The 19,799-nt window shown below is 39.0% G+C and overlaps 1 protein-coding gene across 3 annotated transcripts in view; it reads left to right on the forward strand.

The window, feature by feature from the left end:
• LOC126418986 (scoloptoxin SSD14-like) overlaps nucleotides 1-16,201 on the forward strand; it is a 187,713-nt gene extending 171,512 nt beyond the window's left edge. For all 3 annotated transcript variants that reach the window (XM_050086043.1, XM_050086036.1, XM_050086051.1), the window contains one exon: nucleotides 15,881-16,201. In XM_050086043.1, coding sequence (XP_049942000.1) covers nucleotides 15,881-16,054 — 174 coding nt within the window. In that variant the 3' untranslated portion in view covers nucleotides 16,055-16,201. The remainder of the gene's footprint in view (nucleotides 1-15,880) is intronic.
• The last annotated feature ends 3,598 nt before the right edge of the window (nucleotides 16,202-19,799 follow it).

Raw genomic sequence — 19,799 nt, forward strand, 5'->3', positions numbered from 1 at the left:
AGAAATTTCTTCCTCAAATAAAGGCCTATGTTTGATAGTAGACTTCTCTTGGCCAGGAATTCCTTTTTATCATTGTTAATCTGCTTCTTATCTCCTCCGTGCTAAGACCGTCTCTGGTTATTTTGCTACCTAGGTAGTGGAATTCCGTAACTTCATCTACTTCATGGTCACCAATCCTCAGGCTAACTTTCTTGCTGCTCTCACTTCTGCTAGTTCTCACTTCTTTTGTCTTTCTTCAGTTTATTCTCAATCCATATTCTGTACTCATTAAACTATTCATTCCACTCAGTAGATCCTGTAATTCTTCTTCAGTTTCACTGAGGATAGCAATTTCATTTTATCACTGATGTCCTTTTACATTGGATTTTAATTCCACTCTTAAACCTTTCTTTTATTTCTGTCATTGCTTCTTTGATGTGCAGATTGAACAGTAGGGGTGAAGGACTACATCCCTGTCTTACATTATTTTTAATCTGAGCATCAATCTTATTGTTTCCTCTTGGACCTTATACATATTGTATATTACCCTTCTTTTACCACTATTTTTGTCAGAATTTCAAACTTCTTCACCATTCGACATTGTTGAAAGTTTTTCTCAAATACACAGATCCTATGAATATGTCTTGACATTTCTTCAGTCTTGCTTCCATTGTTGATGACAACATCAGAACTGCCTCTATGATGCCTTTATCTTTCCTGAAACCAAACATATCATCATCTAACAGATCCTCAATTTTGTTTTCCTTTCTTCTGTATATTACTCTTTTCAGCAACTTAGATGCATGAGTTGTTAAGCTGACAGTACTATAATTCTCACACTTGTCAGTCTTGCAATCTTTGGAATTGTGTGGATGATGTTTTTCCAAAAATCAGGTAAGTATATTGCCAGTCTCATACATTCTACACACCATGCAGTAGCGGAGGAACACACACACAAAAAGATTTGACTTTTACAAGGCTTAAGAGCCAGTGGCTCCTTCTTCTGGCAGAAGAGTTGAAGAGGAAGGAAGGGGGGTTAAGAAAAAGCACTGGAGAGGTTTAAGAAAAGGCGTAAAATTAAAAATAGTCACCCAGAACCCCAGGTCAAGGGGGGACTTACCAGATAGGATGAGAAGAAAGGTCTGATTGTTGGGGACTGCACCGGATGAGATTTGGAAAACTGAGAGCTTAAAAGTGGAAGACAGGGTAATGTGGAAGACAGAGATTACTACTAAAATATCATGCATAAGTTAGTAAGAGTGAAAAGCTAAGTGCATTGTACGTGACAGAGGTGGAAGGGGGGATGGTGAAAAATAGACAAGTCAGAAAACGAAAGATGTAGAAAACTGAAACAGAGTGAAGAAAGGAGTAGTTACTGTGAATAAATGCTGATATGGAAGGATTTAACATAAATTAAGGCCAGGTGGCTGGTGAGAACCAAGGACATGTTGTAGTGCTAGTACCGAGCTGTGAAGTTCAGAGAAACTGGTGTCTGGGGGAAAAATCCAGATGGTGTGTGTAGTGAAACAGGCACTGAGGTCATGACTGTCATGTTGTACAGCATGCTGTGCAACAGTATATTATGTGTTAGTGTATACACTCTCTGCCTGTGCCCATTAATATATAACGTGTGACATTTCACAGGTGGCTCTCTCTTTGATAGTATATGTTTTGCCATTTACAGGGCTGGAATATGTGGTGGTAGGAGGATGCATGGATGCATAGGGAAAGTCTTGCAGTGGGGATGGTCACAGGGGTAGGATCAATTATTCAAAATGACAGTCACAGTCACATATAATGTGATTGTGACAATCATTTTGAATAATTGATTATAAACAAACCAATGTCTGTTATGTCCACACAACTATGTTTTTTTTTTAAAAAAAAACAGGGTAGGAACCATAAGGTAGGGAGATGGGGTGCAGATGGAGCATAGGGTCTGACAAGGATATTGCGGAGATTGGGAGGGCAATGAAAAGCTATTCTAGGTGTGGTGGGCAAAATCTCAGACAGACTGGATCTCATTTTAGGGCATGATTTTAGGAAGTTATGGCCTTGTCAAAGTTGCTGATTGATACATTCAAAACCAGGATAATAGTGGGTGACAAGTTTTGTGCTCCGAAGTTGTTTTTTGAATGGTTCAGCAGTACCAGGATTGGATGTGATGGTCCAGGAAATCTGCTTTTGAGCTAGGGTGTGGGCATAATTATGTTCAGTGAAGGCTGAAATGAGAGTGGTGGTGTATTGCTGTAAAGATTCTGCATCTGAACACATACGTTTGCCTCAAATGCCAAGGCTGTATGGGAGGGAACCTTTGACATGGAAAAGACGGCAACTGTCAAAATATAAGTACTGTTTCCAGAATGAGATTTTCACTCTGCAGCGGAGTGTGCGCTGATATGAAACTTTCTGGCAGATTAAAACTGCGTGCCCGACCGAGACTCGAGCTCAGGACCTTTGCCTTTCACGGGCAAGTACTCTACCATCTGAGCTACCGAAGCACGACTCACGCCCGGTACTCACAGCTTTACTTCTGCCAGTATCTCATCTCATACCTTCCAAACTTTACAGAAGCTCTCCTGCGAACCTTGCAGAACTAGCACTCCTGAAAGAAAGGATATAGCAGAGACATGGCTTAGCCACAGCCTGGGGGATGTTTCCAGAATGAGATTTTCACTCTGCAGCGGAGTGTGCGCTGATATGAAACTTCCTGGCAGATTAAAACTGTGTGGCCGACCGAGACTCGAACTCGGGACCTTTGCCTTTCGCGGGCAAGTGCTCTACCATCTGAGCTACTGAAGCACGACTCACGCCTGGTACTCACAGCTTTACTTCTGCCAGTATCTCGTCTCCTACCTTCCAAACTTTACAGAAGCTCTCCTGCGAACCTTGCAGAACTAGTACTCCTGAAAGAAAGGATATAGCAGAGACATGGCTTAGCCACAGCCTGGGGGATGTTTCCAGAATGAGATTTTCACTCTGCAGCAGAGTGTGCGCTGATATGAAACTTCCTGGCAGATTAAAACTGTGTGCCCGACCGAGACTCGAACTCGGGACTTTTGCCTTTCGCGGGCAAGTGCTCTACCATCTGAGCTACCGAAGCATGACTCACGCCCGGTACTCACAGCTTTACTTCTGCCAGTATCTCATCTCCTACCTTCCAAACTTTACAGAAGCTCTCCTGCAAACCTTGCAGAACTAGCACTCCTGAAAGAAAGGATATAGCGGAGACATGTCTTAGCCACAGCCTGGGGGATGTTTCCAGAATGAGATTTTCACTCTGCAGCGGAGTGTGCGTTGATATGAAACTCCCTGGCAGATTAAAACTGTGTGCCCGACCGAGACTCGAACTCGGGACCTTTGCCTTTCGCGGGCAAGTGCTCTACCATCTGAGCGTGGGTCGTGCTTTGGTAGCTCAGATGGTAGAGCACTTGCCCGTGAAAGGCAAAGGTCCCGAGTTCGAGTCTTGGTCGGCACACAGTTTTAATCACAGGAAAAGGAAATTAATATACTAAAAGAAGATTTGGCTGCAACACGTTCAGAATACGAAGACCACATGAAGAAATGCTGGGAAGCAGAGAAAAAGCTGCCTAAAACTGAAAGTGATCAGCATGTAGACCATGTATTGTGTTCATGTGATCCGCATATGGCTAGGAATGCCAATAATAACAAGCTTATTACTGTGAACCAAGACCACGATTCTAGTGCTTCAAACAAGAACTGCAAGAAAAAATATGTGTATCACCAGCAGCTCAAATGGTAAAGTGCAATCATGTCTGTTGTCATCCAGACCTAATGTTCATCCAAAAACGAAGTCAGCACTAATCAAAAGCTCAAAGTTACTTATCAGTGTTTCCAAAAACAAAGCAGAAGTAAACACAAAATTTCAGGAAAAAGAAAAATTGTGTGGTCAAAAGCTCAAGGGTACCATCTCGGGTGACAGCCAAAGCCACAGTTTATCTAGATTTTTAAATGAAGACACACAGATTGAATTTTTATGCTATGTTTACCCCCAAGCCAATGCAAGTTTAGTACTAAAAAAAAATTAACCAAAACACTCTCAAAACATGCACCTCTGACATTGTGGTAATTGCAACAGGAACAAATGATGTTGCTTGCAATAATAGCCAACATCTAATAAAACCTTTTGAAAACAAATTTACCATGCACTGTATCAAAGAAAGGTTTTTTAGAAGATGTGGTTTTCAAACAAGTAAGCATAAATTTGTAGATCTATAAACTGTGTTCAAAATCCACAAATATTACAATAATTAAAGCAAGTGAATTTCAACACAGACTTTTATACATGAAATGGGTCTCACTTAAACAGTCTTGGGAGAAGATTAATCTCAGATTTCATATTAAAGATTGTAAAGAAAGAAAAAGCACTAAGTGGCCCTATTATACCATACAGGTATAGAGAACCAAACATTGGTAAGGAAAAAATTGCACCCAAATACAAATACAGTGTAAAACATACTGTAAATGAAAATGAGTGTTACACATTTCATCTTAAAATTTTTTGGTGGCCATGCCTCCTATCCAAGAAAACCAATACCAGAGTAACCATAGGCAATAATACAGTATGCCATATCCACCAGAAGTGCAAGAGAAATAACTTTTTTGTGTGGCACCACAATGTACAATAAATAACAGACAAATTTGCAGACACTGAACTTACTTACAACAGCCTTAAAATACATAAATGTCATATGCATTACAGAACACTGGCTAAAGCCAGAACAGGTTTGCTCAATAAACACACCTGGCTACAAATTAGCATTTTGTTATTGCAGTAAAAGTCATATTCATAAAAAATTGCATAAAATATAAAAGTTTCATCCAGTTTCGTTATTTAAATAAAGACAAGGATTTTGAACTAGCTGCTATTGAAATCATAGAAACAAATATAATCATTGGATGCTTTTACCACTCCCCAACAGGCAGTATATATGTCTTCCTCAAAAATCTTGAAATGCTGCTAAACAAACTCCACCAAAACAAAAGAGAACTGATTTTCTGTGGCCATTTTAATGTTGGTTTTCTGTCTCCTGGGCATGTAAGAGAATCACTATTGAACCTCATAAACTCACTCAACTCAAAAACAACAGTAACTTTCCCCACAAGATGCAAAATAGCATCAAAACATCTCTAGACCAGATATTTATAAACCATCACTACCAGGCTATAGAACCTGTGGTTACAGGCTATAGTGATCACAGTGCCCAAGTCCTACACCTTACAAATGCCCTCCCTCCAAACTGCAACAAAAAATACATAACCAAAATAAGAAGGTATGCGAGGGTAAACCCAAAAATAAGATATGCTATTTTTTTATAAGTACAGAACTCTGTTTGTGTGGCAGTTGGTCACACAGTTATGAAGAGTGCTTCACACGCTGTGTGTAAACATGTGCACACCGCACTGAGGCGCTCAGTCTTGGCTTGGCAGCCATTGAGAATGGAGCTCTCGTTGGATGTTACTGCCAAGTGCAAATTTCGCGCAGTTATTTGGTTTTTGAATGCAAAGGGCACTCCACTGATTGAAATCCATTGCCAATTGATGGAAGTGTATGGTGAGCCGCGCATGGATGTCAATAATGTTCATAAGTGGTGTAGAGAGTTAGCAGCTGGTTGGAGTGAAATTCACAATGAACAAAGGAGTGGGAGACCATCAATTTCTCAGCAGATAGTGTTGAAGGTTGACCAAAGCATGCATGAAGATCGGCAAATCACCCTGGATGGTCTCTGCACATTGGTTCCTGAGGTTTCCTGAAGAACTACTCACAGAATATTAACTGAGACACTGAACTACTGGAAGGTGTGCGCAAGATGGGTGCCATGCATGCTGACTGAGGATCACGTGCAGCAACGAGTTGATGCTTCCCATGCATTTCTGCACCGCCTTGCAGCCGAACAGGACAACTTTCTGGACTCAGTTGTCATGGGTGACATAACCTGGACATACCACTTTACGCCTGAGACCAAGCAACAATCATGCCAGTGGTGGCATCCTTCTTTGCCAAAGCCGCGGAAATTCAAACAAACACAGTCTACCAGTAAAGTCATGACAATTGTTTTTTGGGATCAGAAGGGGTATTGTTGGTCAACTTTATGCCCACTGGGACCACAATTAATGCTGACAGGTACTGTGAGACTCTGAAAAAACTCAAACGGGCAATTCAGAACCAGAGAAGAGGAGTGACGAGCAAGGTCGTACACATTCTCCATGACAACACTTGCCCACACATCACTCAGCAAACCGTTGGTCTCCTGTAACAGTTTCAGTGGAACATAATCACCCACTCACCCTGCAGTCCTGACTTGGCACCCAGTGACTATCACCTGTTCCCTAAGTTAAAAGAACATTTGGCCGGAAAGCGATTCAGCTCCAATGACAAGGTGAAAGAAGAGGTTCATAACTTTCTGAACAGCATGGCGGAGAGCTGGTATGACATGGGCATACAAAAACTGCCACAGCATGTACAAAAATACATCGACAGAAATGGTGATTATGTCAAAAAATAGCTGAATGTTCAAGCCGTAAACTGATGTAAACCATTGTAGAAATAAAGAAGTCTATGTACTTGTAAAAAATAGGAGATCTTACTTTTGGGATTATCCTCAAAGCAATGAAAATATGAAAACATTCAACAATTCTCTAGTAGCAGAAAAATGGAATGAGGTATACAAAGCACAAGTACATACAAAAAAGTGGAATCCTTAAATACATTCCTGTACCACTTCAGTACTGCATTTCTCTGAAACTGAAACATATCAAATCAGAAGAACCCAAAAAGAAGCCATGGACAACACCTGGCATGATTTCTATCATTAGAAATGAAAAAAAATCAACTGCCCCGTGAACATGAAAATACAACACTGAGCCACAACAATTCCAAAGTTACTAATCCACATGAAGTTGCCAATATTTTCAACAATTACCATGGAAGTACTGTAAAGCAACTACTACAATATATGAACAGTTCCATAATCACACCCGATAGACAAAACAAAATAAAAACTTCTGTAGATTGTATAGTCTTCTGGGAAACCACTGCTGACAAAATTATATTAAGCCCAAAAGCCTTTAAAAAACTATTATCTGGAATGGATGAAAGTCCAGATTTCATCTTCAAGAACTGCATAAATGAAATAGCTATCCTCTGTCCAATGTGTACAACTCATTGCTGATGACAGGTGCATTCCCTGATTGCATGAAAGTGGCAAAAGTTATCTCAGTATTTAAGAAAGGTGCGAAAAATAATGTCAGAAACTGCAGACCTATATCATTGTTACCTGTGCTTGGTAAACTTGTGGAAAGACTAATCTGTCAAAGGTTAAAGAACCAAATCTTCTCAACTACCCAGCATGGCTTCGGGAAAAATAAATCCACAACAACAGGTATATATGATTATATATACTCCACCCTAGATAATATCCAAAAAAAGTAAAAAGCAGTTGGGATCTTCCTAGATTTGTCAAAGGCATTTGATGTCATAGACCACAGTTTTCTACTTGACAAATGGCAGTTGTGTGGGATCAGAGGCATCCCTCTACACTGGTTCAGATAATATATCTCAAACAGGAAACAAAAAGTAGCAGTAACATGCAATTATCATAGACATACTGAAATTTGCTGCTGTGACTATGGTGGTATAGCACAAGGTGTGCCCCAAGGTTCAATACTTAGACCAATTCAGTTCCTTCTTTGCATTAATGACTTGTCATTGAATATCAGTGCCACTACCAGTACACTCTTTGCAAAAAATGGCTCTGAGCACTATGGGTCTTAACTTCTGAGGTCATCAGCCCCATAGAACTTAGAACTACTTAAACAAAACTAACCTAAGGACATCACACACATCCATGTCCGAGGCAGGATTCGAACCTGCGACAGTAGCAGTCGCGCGGTTCCAGACTGTAGTGCCTAGAACCGCTCAGCCACTCCGGCCTGCACACTCTTTGCAGATGACACCAATATCCTCCTTACCAATAGAAACAACTATGACCTGGAAGAGGCCATAACTAAAAGTGCATATGAAGTGGGTAACTGGTTTGATGGAAGTAATCTGATAGTCAATACAAAGAAAAATAACTTTCCTAAACTTCCACCTGAGAACGACAAAATTTATGCTTGACATGGGACTGCATGGGTCTGTAATATCCTCCACATCAGAAACAAGATTTTTCGACCTGTGTTTCCCTAAAGTGGGAAACACACATCAGCAAAATGAATAGTAAGCTGAATGAAGTGTGCTACACCTTACATATCCTCACATACTGCACTAGCACAGATACTGTCTACACTGTTTACTATGTGCAATTTCATATTGTAATGCAGTATGGTATCACACTGTGTGGAGACTCCATGCATAACAAAGACATTCTCCTTACCCAGAAGAGAGCTGTGAGAATAATGAACAGGGCAAAGCCAACTGACAGCTGCAGACCTCTCTTTCAAAGTTCACTCATTCTTCCTCTTGGCAGTCTCTACATATTACAAAATGTAAGTTTGTAAAAAGTAATATTACTAAATTCAACAAAAATGTGGATGTTCATGATCATGGTACAAGACTAAAAGTGAAGCTCAATGTTCAAAATATGCATACCTCCACCTTCAAAAACTCACCATTTAACCAAGGCCTCCAACTGTACAACAGTCTGCCATCAGAAATATGGAACAGTAAGTCTCTGCCTTTGTTTAATAAGATTTCGAAAACCTTCCTGCTTGATCATTGCTTTTACACTGTATCTGAGTTTTTGGCCCATATGTGTGAAAATAAATGCACTTGGCAGTAAGACTGAAGTAGAAAGGCACATGCTAATAAAAGTGCATGTGACAAACATAGCATTTTCAATATTATCAGAAAGTGTGTCTTTCAATGTTCAACATTTCTGAAACATTTACTGGGTAAAATGGAACTGTACACTTCTGCAGATAAAGCTAAAAGTAAAATGTAAATGAGGAGAGAGGATTTTAGGAAGAGGTAAGTATTTCAGATCAATCATTTACTGGAAGTCAAATTCAGAAGGATAACATGTCTGTGGGAATAATGGAAAATCCATTAGGAAATTCTACAAAAATAATGGTAGGGCACAGAGTGGAAATGGAGAGCATGGTAAACATGGGAGCTTGGCAGATAAAACGCGCAAAAATTCAGAACACACCATGAACGGAAAACATAGTAGAGAAGGAAATGATAGTTTAAAAAGGTAATAGGCTGTAGTACAGTGATAGAAACACCAATAAGAAAAATAGATCAGGAAGTTTTTAGCAAATAAATCATGGATTTCATGAAGGAAAATTTTAATGAACTGCAGTCAGTGGCATTGAATGAAGGTTTTAAGAAACTAGAGGAAAAATTGGAAATGGCATTAACAAACAATCAAAAACTCAGTAAAAAAAAATATGGATAAAGGACATTAATGAACAAATATAAAATGTAAAACAGGAACAATCAGTGGTCAGTAAGGAATTAAGACAGTAGGGGAACTTACACAAGGGCAAAACTGGGAAAATTCATGAAAAGCAAACTGTCTTAGAGGATAGTGTGCTAGCGGTTTCAGTTCTCACAAATGATACCACACAACTCAAGAGCAGACAGCCAAAATGGTTCATGAAGTTGATAAAAAGTTAGAAACAGTAAGCCAAACCGTACTTGGGGTACATAAACTGTAGAGTAACAGGTCGATCTGGTAGTGAAAAGTAAACTGAAGCAGAAATTGGGAGCTTTTACTGGACAAACAACTATGATTAGTAAAAATGACCCACAGTTTGAGTTCATTAATAGTTGTAAATTCAGCAAATTCATCCAAGAGCAAAACTTCACCCCATTGCTTTCATTAGTAATCTTCATGACCTGTTACCTGTAAGTTGGGATGTAAAATAAAAATCGTGTATGTGGTGAATCAGATTGAAGATAAAGCCTGTTGCTGGGATATATGACTAGGAAAGGAATGAATGTCATACCAAGAATTTGAAAAAATCTTTCTGGACAAATATTGGCTGCAAAACAAATAGAGTGATATACTAATATCGATTTGGAACTGTCCGTATAACAGGAGATCGGTTGGGACATATGCTGAATTTTTAGAAAAGAAACTTGAAAGGAACCAGTACTTAAGTACTCCCTATGATGAAAGAGCAGTTGTAAGGTGGGTGGTGCAAAGATTACCAAGAAATACACTCACCCACTTAGTAGGAACCCTTATTGAGTCCGTCATACAAGCAAGTATGATATTTGCTGAACTAGAGAGAGAAGAAAGACTAGGGCAGTGTTTAGAGGTAACTTTGACACTGCCAGGTGACAGCCAGAAGGATGGCATGAAACAAAAATGAAGTTTGGACAGTGCATGCCAGAGGATGAGGCAGCTATGGATACAAAGGCTTTTTTGTGGAGATGTGGGAGGAAGATGAGCATAACACATATGGGAATGAATGTGATACTTGAGAGTGAGTGTGAAGAGTAGAATATTTTTCAGGCTAATCAGATGGAAACAGGCCATAGTTTCAGGTGTGGCCTGACCTGAAATGGATGAAGTGGGCCACAACATTACAATATGAATGAGACTAGCAAAGTTTTTGTAACAACCGAAGACCAATTCAGAGTTGACCAAGAAGATTTGCTAGTAGAAGAGGTAGTTGGTGATGATAAGGCAGTAATCATACCAGTTATAAAAACAGAAATCTATGGAAGGAAAATGAGAACACTGATTGACTCTGGAAGTGAGCTGTCTGCAATCGCCAACAGTGTTTACAAGCATTATTAATGGAGAGTGCACAAATACTAAGTTTGCCTGTGGTGGATTTTAAGATTAAATCACCTGTGGGAGAAGCTGAGAAACCAATTAGCTGTCAAAATAGATGGAGAAATGTATCGGCTGGATGCCATGGTGGTACCAGGGTTACAAGAGGAATTTATTATTGGATCATATTGACTCACTGAGCAGCAAGCAGAAATAGATCATGGAAAGAATGAGATAAGAATAAGAGGAGATGGTGGAGTCAAGAAAATTCAGTTTGTCAAAAACATGGCAGTTGATAGGAAATTTTCATGAATCTCCCAAGTAGTTGAAATGAAAGGATATGAAAACAATGTGTCAGAGGCTTATGAAGTCAAACCAGCTAAAAATTTAGAGGAGCCAGAACAACAACATGAACTTAATCCAGATGAAATATGTTTGACAATTAATGGCATTTCGATGTTTGTACCCAGAAAAGCAGAAGAATTGTTCAAGTTGAATGGAAATCATACAGAGGTATTTGGTAAAAATCAAGGATCATAAAATGATTGCCTTATCGGATCATAACAAAACCACATAACCGTCTTTTGTGCTTCCACATAACATGCCTTAAGCAAGGAAACAACCCATAGAGAAGGTTCTTTAAAGGTTGTTTTCATCCAGAGTAATCAAATGAGCCAGGAGTCAGTTTAACAGCCATTTGATGACTGTCTTTAAAAAGAACAAGAAGGTTCACTTGGGTTTAGTTGTGAAACAAGTGAATAAGCATTGTCTGTAACAAAAAATTATAATCTTCAGTTTATTAAAAATAAAGAAGTAAAATAAAATAAAAAAGTAACTGCCATATTAAGTTAAATCTAATACCTATGTATGATCTTTTTCTGATTTTTATTCATGTTAAGTTTGATAGCCTAGTTAACTTTTAAATAATTAGCAGCAATGACTATAAAAGTAAGGTAATTATTTTTCATTCTGAAAGAAAAAAAATTAATGCGTTCAATTTCAACACATGTGTAATTCTTTTCACTTATATTTATGAATAATATTTATATATTTGAATGGTTTTATCTTCTTTACTATCTGAATTGCCATATACATTGGACATTGTGCTGTTTGTGATAGTAGCTTACTGTGTACAAAGGTTTGTCAGAAATAACTGTAAATGTTTTATTTCTGAGAAACCTTTATACAATGTGGTACATTTTATCCACTAATATGACAACTTGGCATGAGGTTCCAACTCACAACGACTACGTTTTTTAGCAAAAATTTTAAAGACCAGAAGGTGATAGCAAAGTCTATTGAAGCCATTTGTCGAAAATATGTGATATTTATGTGATCTAATCTATAGAAAGTTTTTTACCAAGTAAAATAGTTCACTCCTTCCTATTTCTCAACATGAGAAAACTCAATCATCTAAGTAGTGTGCACAACAGGGGATGTTGTGTATCAACTGCTCTAAGAATTCCTGAAAATAGCAGATGGGCTCACAATGCCAAAAGGCGAGCATGTGTAATGGTATAACTTGAACGGGATGTTGATAACCATAATCTGTTGGGAAGCAGAATCCAGCTCAAGCTGTACATATACCTCTGCCAAATCAATTTTTGAACAAATATTCACCACCCACTAGTTTTCTGAAGATTTTTCCAGTCCATGAAATCATATAAGAATCCACTATTGACTAAGTGTTAATGGTGGATTTGAAATATCCACACAGATGAAGGATCCCTGAATATTTGTGAATGACAACTAATTGCATAGCCTCTTAGCTAGGGAGAAGTGGTTCAATGACCCCTTGGCCCTGCAACCTATCAAGTTTCACCTCCACTGCTAATCTCAGGCCAAAGGAGAGAGGCTGAGCATGACAAAACTTAGGTACATGCATTGGTTTGATGATGATGTGTACCTCAAAATCCTTTTCTGTCCCCCAACATGGCAAAAACAAGGGATTGAAGAGAGGAGAAGTCATCTTGTTCCCGGAATGGAATAGAATCAGAAACAAGATGGACCATGTCTTGCATCTGAAACCCAAAAACCATGAATGGATCAGAGTAAAAATGTCCTCCAGTGTCATACTGTCTACTGCCAGAGCGCCCTCGTGACAAGTTGATACTTGATGTCGATCATGAATTCTCTTTGAACAGGAATGGGTTGGTTCCCATAACTGACAAAATGACAATTTGTGGAGGAGAGCTCAGGTCAACTAGTTGAAGATATGGTTCACAAGGGACATAAAGTACATGGTGTCACCTGGAAAAGAAATGGTTGTTGCTGAATTAACTGTATAATGTAAATATTGTTGAACATCAAACTTGCAGCCATGGACTGGCATAAGATTATGCACTTCTGTGGATTCTACATCCACATCCAAGTGCTGACTGCACGGATACTTATGGCAGACGATGGCCATCTAGCCTTGTTTACTGCAGGTGGCACACATGGTACACCTATGTGGGCAGTAGCACTGGGAGTGTACACAGTAATAATCAGGACACAATGGGAAACAATGGTGCAAAACAGGAATGTCAGATTGTGACCCAAACGAATTACAGGCTCAAAACGAGGACATCAGGGAATGCCACTGATGTTTGGCCAATGATCACTCTGATGTGACATCAATGACATCCTCAAACTGTTGAGAAGCAGCCTGTGACACTTTGAAAGCCTTAGCTCTACCCCAAATCTCATCAGTCATTGGATCTTCTAAATGCAACATGTTCCAATGGACCTCTGTTCTAGGGCAGAACGAACAACAATGTCGCAAATCAGAGAATCAGCATAGAATGTTGGCAGTGAGCAACACACAAATTTACACTTCCTACTGAACCAACAGAGGTCAGCTACCCACCCTTGATTGGACTGGCTTGGATTCTTTTGCCATTGGTGGATCTCCATATAGGAAACCACCACTTGGGTTTGCTTAAAGTAATAAGCAAGAAAGCAAGTGACACAGTTCAGAAAATGACAACACTGATGGGTCTTTTAATGTGGCAAGTTTTTGAAGCAAATGAAACATTTCAGGCATGATCGATGGAAAAAAAACTAGCTTATTGCAATAATGGATCCTCTACCTGAACTGCTACTGTAGACACCACACGTATGTATCCCAGTCTTGCTTTGCTTCTTGGAATGGTGGAAAAACTGGGGGAGGGGGGGGGAGGGCAGGGAGGTTTGGGGGGGGGGGGGGTTCAGATGGGTGCATAGGCAGCAGTGGAGGGCTGCTGTTGCTCCCAGCAAATTTTTAAATAATTGATGAAACAAGTCTAACTGGTGCTGTTGTTGCTTCTGTTGTTGTAGCAACTGAACCAATGCCAGATTCATCTTACTCATGAAAGACACATGCAGAACCAACTACCTTGTCACCAAAACTGGTGTACCTACACTATTTATTGACAACCACTACATACAGAAAAAAAATTATGTTGGCTGATAACTGCATGGAATAATGACAAGGTTACAGAAAATTAACACAACTATTAATTGTCCAAGCAGAGAATGCACACCAGAACAGAGCTGGTCTGACTTGAGATCCATGAGCATGGTGCATAACATCCTATGAAACATTCTTCTTTGGTATCCATTCTTCAAATATGGGCAACAAAAAATCCACATGCAAATCAACCAGTACCACTTCATCCTGAAAAGGTCACTGTGTGGTGCAGATTTGTGGCATCATTTCTCATAGGGCCATATTTTTTTGAAGAGACAGGTGCTTCCGGTCCTGTTACCTGTACCATCCATCTCTGGTAAGCACTATGAGTGTCTTTTGTGCAACCACTTGATTCCAGCTCTACAACAGCATGGATGTGTGGATGGCATCATTTTTATGCAAGATAGCACACCTCTGCATATTGCAAATCCAGTTAAGCAGCTGCTGAAGCGTCATTTCGGAAATACTAGAATTACCAGCCGCCATTTCCCTATAGCCTGGCTGTCCTGATCACCTGATCTTAATCCGCGTGACTTCTGGCTGTGAGGCTATCTGAAAGATGTGGTGTTCAATGTTCTGATTTCAAACTTAGCTGCATTAAAGGTGTGCATTGCACAACGCTTTCTGAATGTGACCCCAGAAACACTTCGATCAGTTGTTGAACATGCTGTTTCTTGATTTCAACTTGTTGCAGAAAACAGTGGACAGCATATTGAACAAGTTTTGTGCCCATCACATGGAAAGTAATAATCCAATTTGATTTTGATTGATGATTTTTATGTGGTTTCTGGCTTCAGGACAATTAAAAACCAGTGTGATTGATACTTTTTATGCAGTTTTTGGTCTCAGGACAATGAAAAACTTATTTTTCCCATACAATTTGATATGACCTTGACATGGTGGATGGGCTTACATAACTAACTGTATCACACCTGCACACCCATGCACACTGAGTAGTACAGTTTGTTTAATGTCAAACATACATCTTAGGCAGTGTTGTATGAGTCATTTGTCATTTGTAGTCAACCACTATTAAATTATGATGCTTAAAGTGGTATACATTGCTACATTTCGTTGCTATTTATTTTCCTTCTGCCATACATTTTCCCCCTTCTCCAATGATGTTCCATTGCAATTTGATGTCATTCTGGCCAGTGGTGTTATTTCTAAAGTGGTTTGAAAGTTTAACTTTAATTATAATCACCCTGTATGTCACATATTGTTTTTTGCTTCAGCGAATAAATCATTTAAAACTAATATTTCGTGCTTACAGTCATGTTCTGCTTCCAGTTTTCTCAACAATACATACCTCCAGGATACTAAATATGTAACAATGCTGATAGACCCAAATAAACGCACGCAGCAGTGTCTTAGATTTTGGAAAGCTAGGAGAGTCTCATGGACCTTTATATGTGTCAATTGGGAGTGTTAAATGTTTTGTCTCTTGAAGGAAAATATTAGCCAGCAATTTCACCCCATAATTCTATAAACATATTTTTATATGGGTAGAGAAGTCTTAACAAACAATAGTGATGATGTGTACAAGAAGGAGTGTATCTAACACTACAAAAGTCATCTCACAGTGTTTGCAAATAAAGGAGAATCCACACATGCCATTTTACTTTGTCAGTTACAACTGGTTATTAATTTAATACCTATATTTAAAATGTTAATAGGATTTAGCTCAGACATTTGTTTGCTGAATTGTTCAATTAATTTACAGAATGTCATCGAAGGCCTCAGCAAAATTGGCCACAGTGTGCAAGAATTTCCTCTTGGTGGGACATCAGTGAATGGAATTGGAGTGTCTTCAAGAGTGACTGGAATTGCCGTGTCTGGAGGGAAAATTTATGCAAATTCAGACTTCAGGGTTAATGGAGTAGTTGCCGGTTTTTAAGACTGTAAACCAACACTGTGGAAAGATTAGGATGTTAAAATATGTTAGGTCATATCTAAATTTACCATCTTGTTTTTGTACCTCTTAGGCTTCCTGGATATTCTTCTTTAATCTTCCTCCTGTAAAATTGAATGCAGTAAACAGTTATTAAATAATATACCCAACATTACAGAATTTGATTTTCATTCTCTTCACATTTGTTAGTACTAAGTACAGTTTCAGTGGTCAGCTTTTTAGAATATATGTGCATTAATATCATAACACAGATCAGTAGTTACATCAACTAGAAAAAGTTTGAGAAAGTTCACAAATGGCAATGATTAACAGAATAACTATACATTGAAAACTAACCCATGACTGATCTGATGGAAAATTATGTGATGAACATAGAATGCATGAGTCCATGAACAGAATCAAAAACTAGTGTCCCAAGAGGTGGAGATACAAAAGGGCAAGGCCAGTTTTTAGAAATATCTCACCAAAACAAGGTTTGGGATCCATCCACTGGAAGCCACTTTAGTTCTGGCTCAATTTTTTGGCTGCTGATAAGTTGATATAGTTGTACATCCATAATCTGTGCAGACAACATGAGGCGTAGCACCATATACCGATCCTGCATTGGAGGCGGTGAAGTGGGAGATGTGTCTCAGAGCTGGATAGTGACAGATGGTGATGTGAGACTGGGCACGCACATAGTTTATGTATCAGCCAATAGAGGACAGAATTGTATAGGGGACTGTGATTTAGTTTCGATTGTGCCCACTAGAGTGCACTAAAGTAATAGAATGTTTTTCATAAACTGTTCTAGTATTTTGATAAAGTGTTATTATGTCTTTTTGCATATTTAAAATGTTATAAATGTGTTTTAGCTGTATGAATGATGCATGAGTGTGGCTTAAGGTTAATATGAAGATAATTGTTTAACGAGTTATGTAGTGGGATTTAGTGTGGGAACATTTCGAAGAAGCATGGATTTGAACAAAGGGGATTTTTTAGAATAGATTTGTAAAGTAAGTTTATGGTAAAGGGAAAGTTAATTCAGGTATAAATAACAATAGTAAATAACTTTATGCATAAACAAAACTTCAGCTATTAGATAATTACGTCGGTAAAAAGTGCAGTCATAGGGTTTACTATTTTGCGATTGGTTATTGATGAAAAGCACAGACTGATGCAGGAGAATGTTGTTTTGCTATTGGCTGTTGAGTAAACTGACCAATGGTAAAGCAGTATTCTTCGCGAGCCTTTTTCTGCTGGTAGAGAAACAGTTCGGACGTGTGTAGTAGTAGTTCCGATCGAAATGATAAGTTGCCAGATCTAGCAGTGTTTCATACATCAAAAGTGTTTTAAAGTGACGGCATAATTATTCCGATGGGTGTGTAGAAATTTCGGAATTTTTAAGTGAATTTTGTGACGAGAACAGACATAAATTCCGCGTGGTGTAATGAGCAGGTTGGTGTCTAAAAACTGTGACTGCATTAGGTACCAACAGACTTAATATTTGTCGTGCATTCTCAGTCAAAAACAATCCATATTTTTGTAGCTATTACATTTTTGGGAAATACAACACCATAAACTTGCTAACATGAGTGAAAGGGATTGTGAATGACTGTGTTAAGACTAGCATGGGCTTGGCAGTGATACTTGTTTACCTAAGTTTCAGAATATATTAGTTAAGGACAAAATTTCCAACCTTTCATTTCGTGTGAAAACTTTCTCCCAAAACATAGATTAGTGACTTTAATTGCAGCGTGGTTCACATCGAAGTACAGTAGGTTTCGCTCAGCTTCCCTACTGATGATCTGCTGAGACAATGTTCACAGGTAGGTGCAGGTTCATCATAAAGGGATGGAAGAAACCACGCCGCTGTGAACGGTAGCTTATAGTTGATCTACATAGAGCCAGAATTAATTTGAGAAAAATTGTCTGGTATTATATTGTGAAATTTAATTTTTTTTTTTCATGAGAATGTTCAGTTTACTATGGAATCAGGTACATTTTGTTTATCATAAGCCCACTCACACAGATTTGTCCTTACACTTTTCATGTTGCCACCACCCATTCCAAAACATGAGTGTGCTTAAAACTCCTACACGGAGCCCATACAGTGCCAGATTAAGATAGTTCGCCTGAAGAGCTTGCACATTCAAAGACAGTGTTCAGAGACAAGGGATACTCTACCTGACAAATTAACATGGCATTCTCTGCAAAAACCAAGAACCAGGAAGTGGATAAAGAGGAGAATGTGCCAGCAAAGTCCCTAGCTTTTCTTCGCTTTGTTGGAAATTTACCTTCAAACCAGCAAGAATTCATAGTAATTTTCAGGTGAAAGTGATTTTCTGCCCACCATCTGAGATTTCAGACCTGCTGGGATCAGTGAAGGGCAATTTGTTTTTGTGGAAGCTGGGAACTCACTAAATACCATCCAGTGTGGTATGGCCTATATAGCCAAACAACATGCACACTGGAAGAATGCTGCACAGAACATAAACGTAAACCCAGCAAGTCTGCAATTTCAGAACATTGTATCTCCAACGGACATTCAATAGAGTATGACAAAACATTAATTTTGGCCACAGTGACATCTTTTTGGGACCCCATTGTAAAAGAATCTATTGAAATACATGTCACAGAAAATCTAATGAACTGTGACAGTGGCTACCATCTGGATAATGTGTGGAATCCTGTCATCTCTGAGATTTGCTCCAGATGAAGATGCCAGAATACTCCGATGGCAGTGGCAAGCAGCTGTGCCAAAGACAACTAATCTTCGCAGTTCCACTAGTGAAGGCACTGCTGCTGAGCAGTGTGGTCCATCTGTCACTGTGACTCTGACCCCAGCATGGCAATACTCTCAGTGCGCTATTTAGGGTGGAGCACAGAGCGTCTTTGTTAGTCTTTGATGACTCACCTGAAGATGATTGGCTATCAAAATATTTTGGAGTGAAGTTTATGGTGATTGGCTGCAATCCTGAAATCTCTCCAAACATGCTACCATATTGTCTGCCCCCTGAAAGGTGAATGTTTGTTGTAAATTGGCTGAAAAATTCCAGCTGGCAACACTGTCTCAGTGAAAAGGATTGACATAGCATTTGAAATGCAACATAAATAAATTTAGGTTCAGAGACCATGATGAAGACTCATGCTTCTATGTATGTCTGAAGTGCTTAATAGCTTCATACACTGCTTACAGTTGCTTTTCATAAGCACTCTACTCTATTTGTTAGTATGACAACTGCCAGGAGGAAAAACCAAGTGACTTCCTTGTAAAGTTTATTTGCTGGTGAAGCAACACCCATATCACCACTTGACTAGTGTCCAATACAATGGCAAGATGTTTGAAATGGACAAGATGCACTAGCAGGATGAACACACTTAAACTGGACATTATCTTGTCAAACACCTGTAACATTACTGTAATCTAAGTAAGAGGGCACCGTCCACTGGAATTTGGTACTGATAATGGGTTAGTTAGGGGCACATATGTGGCTGCCACAAATTTGTAACGCTAGATAGTCTCTGCATAGTCTCCAGGAGCTATCTTTCTTTTTTAGGAGGTGTGAGGTGATACTATCAGAATGGCTGTTTACTCCTACATTTAATAAATCACTAATTTCTTTCTGTGCTGAAGCATATTTTTCCATTGCTAAAATGTGAGCCTTGAAGGTGATAGGTGGTCTGGGAGAAGTCTAAATGTTATGTCTGACATTTTGTGCAACAGGAAAAACAGGTATAGATTGCTCTT

This window comes from Schistocerca serialis, chromosome 1 (assembly GCF_023864345.2).
Source record: "Schistocerca serialis cubense isolate TAMUIC-IGC-003099 chromosome 1, iqSchSeri2.2, whole genome shotgun sequence".
In the NCBI taxonomy this organism is placed as follows: domain Eukaryota; kingdom Metazoa; phylum Arthropoda; class Insecta; order Orthoptera; family Acrididae; genus Schistocerca; species Schistocerca serialis.